Source organism: Otolemur garnettii, unplaced genomic scaffold, assembly GCF_000181295.1.
Source record: "Otolemur garnettii isolate 467f Iridium unplaced genomic scaffold, OtoGar3 scaffold00005, whole genome shotgun sequence".
Lineage (NCBI taxonomy): Eukaryota > Metazoa > Chordata > Mammalia > Primates > Galagidae > Otolemur > Otolemur garnettii.
In genome coordinates this window covers 25982814-25995449 of record NW_003852400.1, presented here as the reverse complement: position 1 = coordinate 25995449, position 12636 = coordinate 25982814, and the positions used below count along the sequence as shown (strand labels likewise).

At 46.6% G+C, this 12636-nt stretch overlaps 1 protein-coding gene across 3 annotated transcripts in view; it reads left to right on the top strand.

Moving 5' to 3' along the window:
* The window catches only part of ICA1 (islet cell autoantigen 1), a 146939-nt gene extending 135473 nt beyond the window's left edge, over positions 1-11466 (top strand). For 2 of the 3 annotated variants that reach the window (XM_023519504.1, XM_003782705.3), the window contains one exon: positions 11193-11466. In XM_023519504.1, the coding sequence (XP_023375272.1) occupies positions 11193-11314 (122 nt within the window). In that variant the 3' untranslated portion in view covers positions 11315-11466. Of the gene's footprint in view, positions 1-8889; positions 8980-11192 lie in introns of all 3 variants that reach the window. The other variant, XM_023519505.1, reaches the window with a different exon arrangement.
* Positions 11467-12636: the final 1170 nt, after the last annotated feature.

The following is a 12636-nucleotide window of genomic DNA, read 5'->3' as shown; positions in this document are numbered from 1 at the left end:
ACTGATGGCAAGGGGTCTGCAGCATCAGTTAGGTGTTCAGAGCACGTCGAGTCTGGTGCCATCAGAGCATTGCCGTTAAGGGAAGCACGGTGGTTGACAGTGCAAAAATAAAAACTCAGGTTGAAATTTAAAGTTCAGAAGTTTGGGTTTCTAAACACACAGACCTCAGGAAGGAAACCACTTTCTGGTATCTCAACACTTTTTTTTTTCCTTTTATGTAACTTGTCTTGTAAGAGGAGAATCACTATGAAGAAGTTTTGAAACTCTTTTAGTATGAATTTAGGCTGTCTCCTTTATGGACAACATGTTTACCTCTAGCACCTAAGGCTGAGAACAAACAGTGGAGCTAAGTGATTAAGTAATTATGGGCTATTACAACCTCAGGTCTTTGGAGATGAGATCATGGACAAGGAGCTGGTGGGCAAGACAAAAAAAAGTCTTCCCCTCTTTGTTATAAGTACATGACTCCTTTTATCTTCCTTTGTGAGTCCTATTTTGTAGCCATCTTGTTTACTTGCAGTAACGGAGTTCAAGATAGCAGGATAAATGAAATCCAAAAATGTTTCTCCACCCTGAGTTTCAGCATCTCTTTCGCTGGAACTCCAAACCAGCCATGCTGCCAACTGACTGGAGTTTCACCACCCACCTGTGGTGGAGGTGCTAACCACAGGTGCTAAGATAGGAGCCTCAGCCCATAACTTAGGGCCACTGAAAACTCTCCAGCCATGTTGCAGAATCAACCCCACACAGACCCCCAGCTTTGGAAACACAAGAGCGACAGTGTTCCCACTTAGCCAGGTGGCTGAGTATCAGCTGCTCTGAGAGTCCGCACATGCCCACAGATAACCAAGGAGTCAGAGCTTCACGCCCTCTTCCTGAGCAGAGCTCAGCTCAGGCCCACTCTTAGGGCTCCTGGAACTACGCCTGACAGCACCACTGATGAAGACAGTGGCCATGGGGAATTGCCCGTCAGCCTTGCCCCAAGAGCAAGGGAGAGGCACCAAACCACACTCAGGGCTAAGGAAGGAGGCGTTCCAACAGGAAGACAGAAACAGAAGCTCATTCTGTGGAAAGGGAAAGAGATTCTACAAAGGGAGGCCGCGCAGTCCTCGGGCAAACCGAATTTCATGTGAGGTTGCGAGGTCGCCATCCTGCCGGCACCATGGCAAGTGTCTCAGTCATTCACCACAGATTTCTGGAGTCCCTCTGTATGCCAGGTGCTGGGGATTTGAGGACAAAATAGGCAAGGTTCACTGCAGCCCTGAAATCACATTTTAATGGGGAAGAGACAGACAATGAACCATAAGCATAATAAATAAACAAAATATAAAGAAGAAAAGGAAAATGTGGAGCTGGGGACAGGGCCTGTTAAGGCTGGCAGGGTAGGTCAGACTGCAGAACTGAATACGGTTCTCACTGGGGAGATGATTGCTGAGCAGACACTTACAGGAGATGGGAAGTAGCCATGTGGGCTACAGGAACAGCCCTCACAAAGTGGGCACTAATATGAGGACATGCCAGGTGTGGTCGGGGGTCTGCGGGAGGTACACCATGGTTGGCACCAACTGAGTGACTGGAAGAGGCTGTCAGAGGCCGCTTAAGGCCTCACAGCTATTGAAAGAACATAGGCCTTTTTCTAGCCCAAGTGAGACTAGGAACCATCACAGCATCTTGAGCCAACGAGATATGATCTGATTTACAATTTAAATGGATCATTCTGGTAGCTAAAAGTTTCCTTTCCTCGGCTGGGGTTCTATCAAGATCACTATTAAAGGAGCTATCTAGTAGCAAGTTTCCTTGCATATAAACAACTACCCATCAAATGTCTGTGGAATTGAAATGATAGGGAAGACAAGGTAAACCTAAGTGGCTGAAAGCAACAGCCCACACATTCCTGGCAGGTGCAGCCCAGGTTCTAGCCCTGGTGCCTCTGCCAGTTTGGACAACCTTCAAAACGTGGTACAAATAAAGACAGGCTCTCTAACTCCAGGCTGATCATGTGACCAAAGCATACCCACGCTTTCTGCTTCTACCAGGCCTCTCCCAGCTCCCCCAGAAAGAGGAAAGGATGAATGAATGTTGTGGCCCAAGACTTTTTTCACTACATCTCTGGCCTAGAAAATCTAACTATAACCTGGGTAGTTACATGTACATAAAAGTTTAATAATAATTGTTAAACTTTGGCCGTGTTGAGCAGGCCACCTGCTTCCCCTAATCAATCAGATCATCTCAAAGACCCATTCAATAAACCACTGGAACAATCCAGCAGCCAGACCAGAGCACAGACCAGTGAGACAGTGGGAGGGCACTTAGGACCTGATTTTGTCCCACAAGCCCCTCACCCCTCTGCACCTTGCAGTGGGTGGGCAGGCCCCTCCAGCACTCTGAGCCATTACTGTCTCATCTGCAGAATGAAGTATGTGACCCCACTTCTTATCCTTCTGTCCTCTTCCCATTTCCTGGGTCATTCCCCACTTCAGAAAAGCTGAGATACAAAATTGTTACTCCGTGGATTTGCATTTGTAGGTGGTAAATGACAATAGCCAGCACTCGGTGTGGCGTGCACTGTCGGGCCCTGCCCTGCATGCTGCTGACACACAGCAGCTCATTGGATCCTCACCACACCTTCCCGGGAAGCTGCTGTCGTCACCTCCATTTTATAGCCCAGGAAGCAGGAGAGAGCAGCTAAGCAGTGTGCCTAGGATCACACCCAGGGAGGAGGCTGACTCAGGAGTCCCTGCCTCTCACCATCACCCTTCGTGGCCTCTCGGTTCAGTGTCTCTGATGGAAAAAGGCAGTGATTCCCCAGGAGGGCCCCGCAGGCCTCGCTTTGGAAGCTGCCAGAGAAGCAGGATGTGCAATCACCAGCGTGACCTGGGCATCGTCATCACAATCAGGGACCTGGACACCGAGGCAGTCAGAGAAGCATTGTGGGTGTGTGAGTCAGAGTCCCTGTCCTCACAATGGCCGAGGGATGCTACAGAGTGGAGCATTCGAAACTGAATTGTCCCAGGAAATCACAATCACATGCGCCCAATAGCCCATAGTCTACACGTTCACTCTGGCACATTCATGCTGAGTCTCCTGTGAGGGGCTGGGGACAGAGCCTCCCTCTGCAGCCCTGCTGCCTCCTCCTCCTCCATCTCTCCTGTTTCTTCCCTCCCCATCTCCCTAAATTCTCCCCTGCCTTCCTCCTGTCTCCTTGTTCTGCCCGCAGGCCTCTGGGACTGGGACGCAGAGAGGAAGGCTATAGGGCATAGCAGTCACATCTGCCTTCCCTCCTACCTTAAGCTCTAGGACAGGTGTCCTCAAACTGCGACCTGCAGGCCACATGCGGCCCACCGAGGACATTTATCCAGCCCGCCAGGTGTTTTTGCTGCCACCGCCTGTCCTACTTAGCAGCCATCTCATCCCGTCCCGGGGCCACAGTCCAGCCCTCCAATGGTCTGAGGGACAGTGAACGGGCCCCCTGTTTAAAAAGTTTGAGGAGGCCTGCTCTAGGAGAACCAAAGGACAACACCGAGGGTCAAGTGTGCTGAAAATTTGAAGAAGTTAATTTTTGCTGGAATTTCTAGGAATTTCTGAAGTTATCAGCACGATTGGGGCTGGGATTCCCTGTGTCACACGGTGATGAGAAAAGTGTGCCCTCTGAGGCCTCTTGGCTGGCGTGAGTAGGAGAGCCAGCCAGACGCCACCTGGCTGGAGACATGCAAGGATGGAGCCTCATAGTCAACAGTCTCTTCGATTCTCCACCAGGAGCCAAAACTTAATTTAGAAGTAGACACTGATACTGGAGAGATTACCAGCTGCTCAAAATAAATGCACCAGGACAGCTTTTAATTTGGGATACTGCAAACCACAGTTAGGAGTCTGGTTCCAGATACTCAAAAACACACAGCCTTCTGTTCCCTCAGGATATTCTTTTGTCCTAAGATGCTGTTGCCATCTGGAAGGGTTTCCATTTAAGACTAACGTAACAGGAGGCTTTGGGTTGTATCAAACTCACCTTTCCTTCAGCAGAGCTCACTTCTTTCCATCCCTGGCTTATCCTGGCTCCAGGTGACTGACATTCCCAGTGCCCAGTACTCAAATGGAATCATGTAAAGACTTTGGGTGCCTTTATAGTTTGAATGAACAGGCACTCTCAGCCCAAAGCAGCCTGTGTTCTATGCCTGCTGAGAGCATTCCCAAAGGAACCAGGACCAACACCACCCCCATTTCACAGATGACAGAATCAAGGAACCCCAGGAAGGCCTCATGACTTGCCAAGTTGTTGCAGTGTATTGACATTTGAGTGAGGTCTGACTGCTCAGCATGGTTTACAAGGTCCTCCTGGCCCTGGCCTGGCCTCTGCACCACCCCACACCTCCCGCACCTCTGTGTAGCGTGTCTTCATGGCTTTGTTCCGCTGGGGAACATCAGTGTACCTACTGTCCCCCACCCTTGGAGCCTCTGCACGTGCTGGCCCCCTCCTTGGAGCACACCCCTCAGCTACACACCTGGAGGCTGAGTTCTCATCCCTTCATGCAGGGACCCTTCCGGAGTCCCCCACGCCCATCACACCTCATACTTAATCATTCCTCACGTCTTATTGTAAAACTGATTTCATTTTCTACCTCTTGCTGTAGGTTATCATGGGTATAAGATCCATACTTGTGTTGTTCACTGTCATATTTCTAGAACATAGCTCAGCGCCTGGAAAACAGTAGATATTCAAAAGGTCCTCAGTGGATGGACAGGTGGATGGGGGGTGGATGGCAGACTAGAAGGGACGGAGAGAGCAAGTGACAAATGACACTGAGTTAAAGGAAAATAATCCTAAACTGTGCTTCCTTAAGGATGATGCCCTCAGGGGTTAGTTCTGTAGTCTGCTGAGCTATACAGAATCCCGGATTTAGCTGAGATTCTTAGAGGGGCCTCTGTACTACCAGCTTTCTCCTACAGGGTCCATTTTACCTGTACAACTGCCAAGCGAGGCAAGAGTTTTGATCCACCCCTTGCAGGCATCAAAACGGGCTGAGGGGAGTGTGGTTGGGAGGAGGGTGCTTGGCCACGGTGGCTGCAGCAGTCCCACCTTCCCAACCCCAGCTCAGAGGTGTCCAGCCCAGCCCAGGCTCGGGCTTTGCCGGCTAGTGAAGACATTCACAGCAGAGCACTCCTCCGGGTGGTGGGATTTGACTTCCTTGCCACTCTGGATGGCCAGTGTCATTTCTGGCTGATTTATATTTTCCTTCATTTAAGTAAAGGGGGTAGGGTTGCTCTAATAAAATTTTATATGCATTTCGTGCAAATGGGTAGCACATTTGGCATATCAAAGGATCCTGAGAGTAGGAGAGTGAATTTGTTCAGGCAATTCTGTGCCCCAGGATCTCAGTCTTCACCGGCCCCCCGCCTGACAGAATTCCTCTGACATCTTTCTAGCCACACCTCCCTGTTAAAAACACCTCAGCCAACTAACACCAACTAGAGAACAGTTGATGGCAATTATGGGAATATTAGCAACGCTAAGTTCTCTTTAAATAGCGTATTTTTTTCCTGACAGAAACCAAGACATTTGAAGTCTGGCTTGGCATTCCAACCGTAATTACCCTCATTGCACCCTTCCCCTAAATCATTTCCAAAGTGATATGAGTGAGTTTAAAATTGCAGCTGAGCTTAGAATTTGCTTCAAAAAAAGAAAAAAGTGTCACAGCCATCCTGCTTTATCCCTTCATGCACACAGAGTTGAATTGTTAGGCTGATGCTTAGTAACTGTTCCGAGAACACAATGTGACTTGGCAAACTGGGGAAAGGGAGTGATGTGCCCTGCGTGTTTGAAAATCCTGGAGTATATCCTGTCCCCACCTTCTCGCTCCCAAAGTGGGGAAGTCTTCAGGCTCATCTTACTTTTTATCCTCTGCTGCAGAGAAGTCTCCCAAATCTATGGATTCTAGATGTTGCTTGTGTGGTTCATGAGCGTTTAGGTGAGTCATATCAAAAATCCATAGTTACGAAGGTCTTCAGTTAGAAGTTTATAGTTTTCTCTATGGTGGAATCTCCCATTATCACCCTGTAAGTAATGCTGGATTTCTGATATTTTTTAAGTATGACTTGATGGACAGGCATGTATTTATTTATAATTTTTCACGAACTTGTCCCTTACGTAATGAGAGGTGAGCTCCATTTTGACATGTAAATTGATCCCTATCTCCTTTTAGGAATGTTCTCCATTTCATAATTTGAAAAATACAGTGCTTTGAATCTACCTCTTTTCCAATATTCTCAGCAACCATTTTTGAAAGTAAATGTTGCACATATTTTTGAAATGGGAAGAGCTATCTTGTTGCATTCCCACTGTATCAGAGATCAAGGAGGGGTGACTTCTATATTCACCTGTCTTTGAGTCAGTTCAAGCTCTCTCTGCAATGTGGGCCTCCGTGAACTCAGAGCATGGCGGGATCAAAGAGTATAAAGCTGCAGGCTTTCGATTCAGCTTCCTGGGCCAGTGGGGTCCTAAAGTGGGCCCTTCTGTTTCCTAGGTGGGCCTCTATCTATGCCCTGGCACTGGCCTGAAAGATCTCCTGGGATTCAAATCCAAATGGTGACCCAGGAGACCATATAAAGACCATATAAACCAGTGTTTCCCAAACTTTGACTTGTATAACAGTCACCTAGTGTTTGTTAAAACAGTTTTTCTGGGCTCCACCCACAGGAATTTTGATTCACTAGGTCAGCATTGGCCTATGAACTTGAATTTCTAACCAGTGTATAGTCGATGTCCATGTTGCTGGTAAGGGTATAGCACTCTGAGAACCAATGTGCTGAGAGATGAGGCCAGGCCACCGGTGTTGGTGGAAAGGTGGCACAGGCTCTGTGGAGCACAGGTGGGTCTTGAGGACATTTAGTATCAGGGCAGGATTGACAGTTACCTAGTTAGATTCAGTCCTTCCCAGCTTTTCCTTGGTTGGCATTATTTGGCACACATGGAAACCACAACTTCAACTTTCTGCATTTACCACTTTTTTACATGATTTGGGTCTAGAAGGAAAATGCTCATGGACCAGTTTTCTAGGAACCAGAAAGGTTGTATTATTCCTGGATTACACCAAATACTGGTCATTTTAAAAACTGCTTGATTGAACTATATTTCATATGCTGTAAAATTTGCCAGTTGTGAGAGAAGAGTTCAAGTATTGCTTGCAACTTTATGTTGTACAACCATCACTGCAGGGCAGTGTGAGAACATTTCCATCATCCCAGAAGGCTCCCTTAAAATCTGGTGCTTTGGATTGTTTATGAATGATGTTACCTATATGTTCAAATGCCTTTCCAGTGGAGGACAGTGCCTTTTCAAGCCCTTTTTATCGAGTTAGACCCAGTAAATATGTTACAGGCCACCCGTTTCCTTACTCATTGGTTTCTCTTCATAAATAAGTCTGTATGTCACTTGCCTTAAAGGAAATAATTCAGCCAATGAGCATTATATACTGGGTGCCAGCTACTGCTTTGCCATCTCTTAAAACGAGCATCTCACAATGCTTCATGAGTGTACTTCTCACAGTTTAAGAGTAGCTTAATAGTTTGTTAATTCAGTAGTTGTGTATTTGCATGCCCGTTGTATACCAGGCAGGGCACTACACTAAAGAATTCAAAGATGAGTAGTACATGCTGCCTGGCTTCAAGGGGCTCAGGATGCTAGGAGATGAGACAAAAATGCAAAGTAATAAATATAGTATAATGCTGTAATTAAGTCCTATGGAAGGTCCCAATCTTAGGGTACCAGGGGGAACAAATACCTTTAAATGCTGTAATTTTTAAATGCTAAGTGGCGTTCTTATCCTAGCAGTTGGTTTCTCTGCCTCATCTGAACTCTGCTACCCAAACATGATCTTTCTTGAGAGGCTTATGAGACACAAAATCTTCTCTTTAAAAAAACAGAGCATCTCAGTAAAAGGTTGCAGTTTTAAGCACAATGGTCCCAACAGTGATGCATCATCTGAGGGTCTACATTTTACAGTGAGAATGAACAGTAGAGTTAATCTCCCTGTGCTGCATTAAGTATTTGGAAGAAGATTGATGAAAAAGTTCCTTTTCTCATTGAGAAGACAGGACTTACACATAAAGAATTAAAGCAGAGGTGCATGGTAAAGATTTAAATAGGAGACGTGTCTAAACATCCAGGTAAATGCTGTGACAGGAAATGCTTTTGGGGAACAGAGTTTGCTTCCCCTAAAATGGAAGTGTTGAATGCCTCTTAATCATTCAGAGGCAGGCAGGGCTCAAGGGCCTTACAGAACACTGGGTGGTTACACAAACCAAATGCCACTATCAGAGTAAGGCATAAAGTTAAAGAGGACTTTCCTTCCCCCTCATATATTTGTCCCTTATTTATCTGTATTAATTAAATACCCCAATTTAAACTAGCACTGTAGAAAATACATGGGCTGGATCATCAGGGAAGCTGAGATGTGCAATTTACAAGTCTTGTTGCGTCATTTAATGCTATCTGTGTTTTAGGCTTTCCCCATTTGTGACAGAAAAACAAGGCACTTGGTTTCCTTGGAGCATGACTGGTAATCTTTGGAATGATCACAAAGTGATGATACTTGAACAGAAAAACAGGCATAAAGCTACAAAGCAAACATGCTTTTACCTTAGCCATTTCTGGTTTGCTTTTCAAAATCCAATCTTTTCCTTCGTTTTTCATATTTTTGAATTGGGCGTGATTATCCATTTCCCCTCTCCCCGCAAACATATTCCAGTGTAAGGAACAGGAGAGAAGGGACCTGTCACACCTTCCTCTTTCCTTTGGAGGCCACCATGGTTAAGAACCATGTGTGTGCCCAGGAACTGGTGGGTCACCATGAATCCTCTTCACTAGGTCTAACGTGCTCTGGTTTTAAACATTAGGCTGGTCAGAGAGCAAGGTCAATCCTCCTCCTACTCCATGGCCAGCATCAAAGACAAGCAGACCAAATGAAAACAGCTCTGCAGTAAAAGGTAATATGGTGTCTTATCCCCATGAAATGATAATCTCCTTCCTTTCCAGTGGCCTAACCTATTTTCTGTATTTCTTTACTAATTTCTCTTTGAGTATCTAGGGCTCAACGGAGAGCTATGAGATGGAGAGTTTTGCATAATCTTAGAAATTACATTCTAACTTTTCTTTTCTGGCTTTATGTCCTACTATCCTTTATCAAACTATACCCAATGTGGATTAATCAAGCATTTAGTCACATGTGATTTGGTGGTCCCCAAGACTGGGTGGAAATATCAAGGAAGGAAAAGCTGCAGAAGTTCGCTGTCTCTACCGGACATACCCTTCCCACCACTAATAGGGCATTTAATTAGTGCTCCCCAGAATGGCTCAGATTTCTAATTCATCAGCAGAGGTGCCCGTCCCCCAAGAGAACCTTTGCTCTTCAGGACTTGCAGCTCATCAGAGCCCATCAGTATCTGCAGCTCTCTCTGTTTCTTTGGTCATCACCCACCGGCTCTTTGTTGACCACAGGAAGTTAAAGGAAATGTCTATTCCATTACCATCAACAAGTGTTCCTGTGACGTTCTTTTAAGTGTTGTGCAAATAAGTTGCACCTGGTTTTGTCTCCAACAGTGGCAGCCTGGGGAACATGAGAGTCACCTCAAAGTGCAGTCACACCCAGCTCCTTGGAGCAGGGCCATGGTCACACTGAGGACCTTGTAAGACCTTTGCGGAGGAGGTTAGGAGGAAGGGGAAGTGAGCATGTGGCGTGTTTTCACTGGAGATAGCGTTAAGATATCTTGATACTCTTTATCAAGAGTCGAGACAGATTAATCCACCTAAATCAGTCTTGCCCCATACAGTTTCTTTGTGTGACCTGTTTACATGACAAAAGAAAGGCCAGTTACTCCCTTTTTGTTAAGCATTCCCCCCTTGTCCCTCAATCATGCTATATTAAGCTCTTTCCAGACTGAGATAATCACATCAAGATAAACCTGGTGTTTTGAAGTCTAACTGCATGTAGAATTCAATTTAACGTTACATAGCAATAACTTGCATATTAGAAACAAGTTTTGGTATAGTACTTTTATGTCTGTAATAGATACCTTGACTACCTTATCATAAAGTGATATATCCCCAAGAGATTTGGGGAAAAAAAGAAAGTGAGGAAAATCAGGAGTGTTAATTGATCCCTATACTACCTTAGCATTTTAGTGCCATTATAATGAAAGGTTCAAAAACGCTGTTTATATTGATAGAATCCCATTGCTTCTGTCCATCACTAATCACTTTTAGCAACTTGTCCTCTCAGTATTTTTTGAGACTCTTTTCAGCCAGGTGGCAAGCACATTCCTAGCTGCTCTTAACTAGAAGGATAACCCATCAGAGAGACATTTTCTTCATGCTTCTGACACTCCCACCTGCTGAAGAAGAAAAAAGTACAGGTCATCCAAGCCAATGAACTTAGATTCTCATGTGGAATGATTTATATTAAAAAAAAAAAAAAGAACCCCCATGTTGTTTAAAAATCACTTGCATGAGACATTCTTTTGAAAGTGTTCTCCTCATCTGGGAAATAATTTGGCTCTTTAATGGTGGGGCAGGTGTTCTGGTGGAAGAGCAGTAGGAGGGGGTATTCCAGGGAAGCTGAGGGGTGAGGGGATTCTGAGCCCCCTGGGAGAAAAGTGCTCACATCTCCTTTGACAGGAGAGGGTTGAGAAGGCAGTAACCCTGGGAAAACACAAGACACCGGGCCTGGGCACCAACCCTTTGGGCCTGTTGCTTTGAAGTTTGCAAAGAGTGGCCGTAATCAATCTGCTGACCCAGCAGATTTGAAAAGATTCCTCCTGCAGACACTGGAAAGCCCCTTGCTTTCTGAAATAACTGTGCTATTTCCTGGCTGCAGTGAAGCAGCAGCATCTGACGTTTTGAGAGACTCCCTAGGCTGTGGCTATCAGCAGAGCTGGGATGCAGGTGGGGGGGCTGGTGAGCACAAGAGCTGATTCTTCACTGAGCTTCAGGCTCAGGTGCAGAAATGTTAACTAACCAGCCACCCAGTGGGGCAGGGCCACATAGAATTCCCTAAGGATTGTTAGAGATGGAGTGCAAGGGCATTTGAATCATTGAACACCTCCCTTCTCAAGATGACTCTGGACCCGCCTGCATCTGGTGTGGCAGTGGTGGGCATTTATTTAGAAGGTGGGTTTGCTGATGTTTCCTCTTCTCTCTCCAGACTCTGCGAAGGCTGCCTCAGACCTGACTGCCTGGTTCAGCCTCTTCGCTGACCTCGACCCACTATCAAATCCTGATGCTATTGGGAAAACTGATAAAGAACATGAATTGCTCAACGCATGAGCCTGCAGCCTTCGGGAGGAAGCCCACTAGCTGCTCTTCAGCCGCTGACCTGGGGGCCAGCAGCAGTGTAAAGTGTTCAGTATGCTGTTTTAATATTTATGTGCCATTTTAATAAAATGAAGGGGTCAAAGGCCCTGTTTATATTGGTATAATTATTTACTCTTATTTGGTAGAAAGGGTTTTAGTGTATCTCTCTGTGGCTCTCCCTGTCACAGGAGTGTCTTGAAGCAGTGTCCAGGTAGCTTCTGCTGTCCTGCCCACATCCTATCATGGTGGCCATCGTGTCACTGGGCTACTGTGAGATCCATGTCCCAGTCATGAACCTACGTTGTATCAGGTTTCAATGCCATGTCCTACAGCCTCAGAGGCAAAAGACCAGAAAAGCTTACATGCCACCTGTCCCCCTGCCTCTGTTTAGAGGGGGTTTGCAGGACGATTTTCTTTTCCTGTCCGGGCACCTTCTAGCCAGCTCGTGACAAAGCTCCGGCCAACCAAAGCACTTGCCTGGTGGTCCACAGGTTCCCGCCCTGGTGGAGGAGCCGGGCTTCTCCCTGCTGCACAGACTTTCTAAGGAAAGTGGCCATATTGCAGACACCAGTGTCTCCTTGGTCCTCTTCTTGGCTGGAATTCAAAAGCATGTATTTCTGGAGCCCCTTGTGACGTTTTTTAAAAATTAAATAGAAACGATCTTTGACATGCAAAGCTCATGGAGTCTGTTGTGGGGACTCGGTGTTGTGCTGTGGGAGGCCCTACGGTGTCAGGGCTGGAGGGACAGAAGAGGACAATGGATCCTACCTGCAGCCTGAACACCAATGACTGGAACCCAAGCATCCCCCAGATAAGGCAGGGGTGGTGGGAAGATGCCATCAGGCTTTTGCAGGATCAGACAGGAGTGAGAGCAACAGTCTGACCTCTGGGAGTAGGAGTGACTCAGAAACTACCATTGTTAAAGACACCAGAGCTGGCACCTTTCCTCCCTTCTTTATGTCACAGGTGACCTGCTGTATAAGGGCCATACACATCCACAGAAGTCCAAGTACACCCTTTTCAATGAGCTAGTGGCCCTGAGTCGGGGTGTGGTCAATGATTAACCAGGAATTGGCTCTTGGTGCTTGGCTGGTCTGGGGTCTCTCCTGGGCTCCTGTTGCTTTCGTGCCCAGCTCTGGAAGGGCTGCTGGGACCTCCTCCTAAAACACACACAGGAAAGCCTTCAAGGAACAGCCTGGCCAAAGCAGTGTCTATCCTAGAAGACTCTTTGGAGGACTGGGGTGGGGATGGGAGCTGCTAGAGAGAGGTGTTTCTCTGGGCAGGAAAGGATCCTG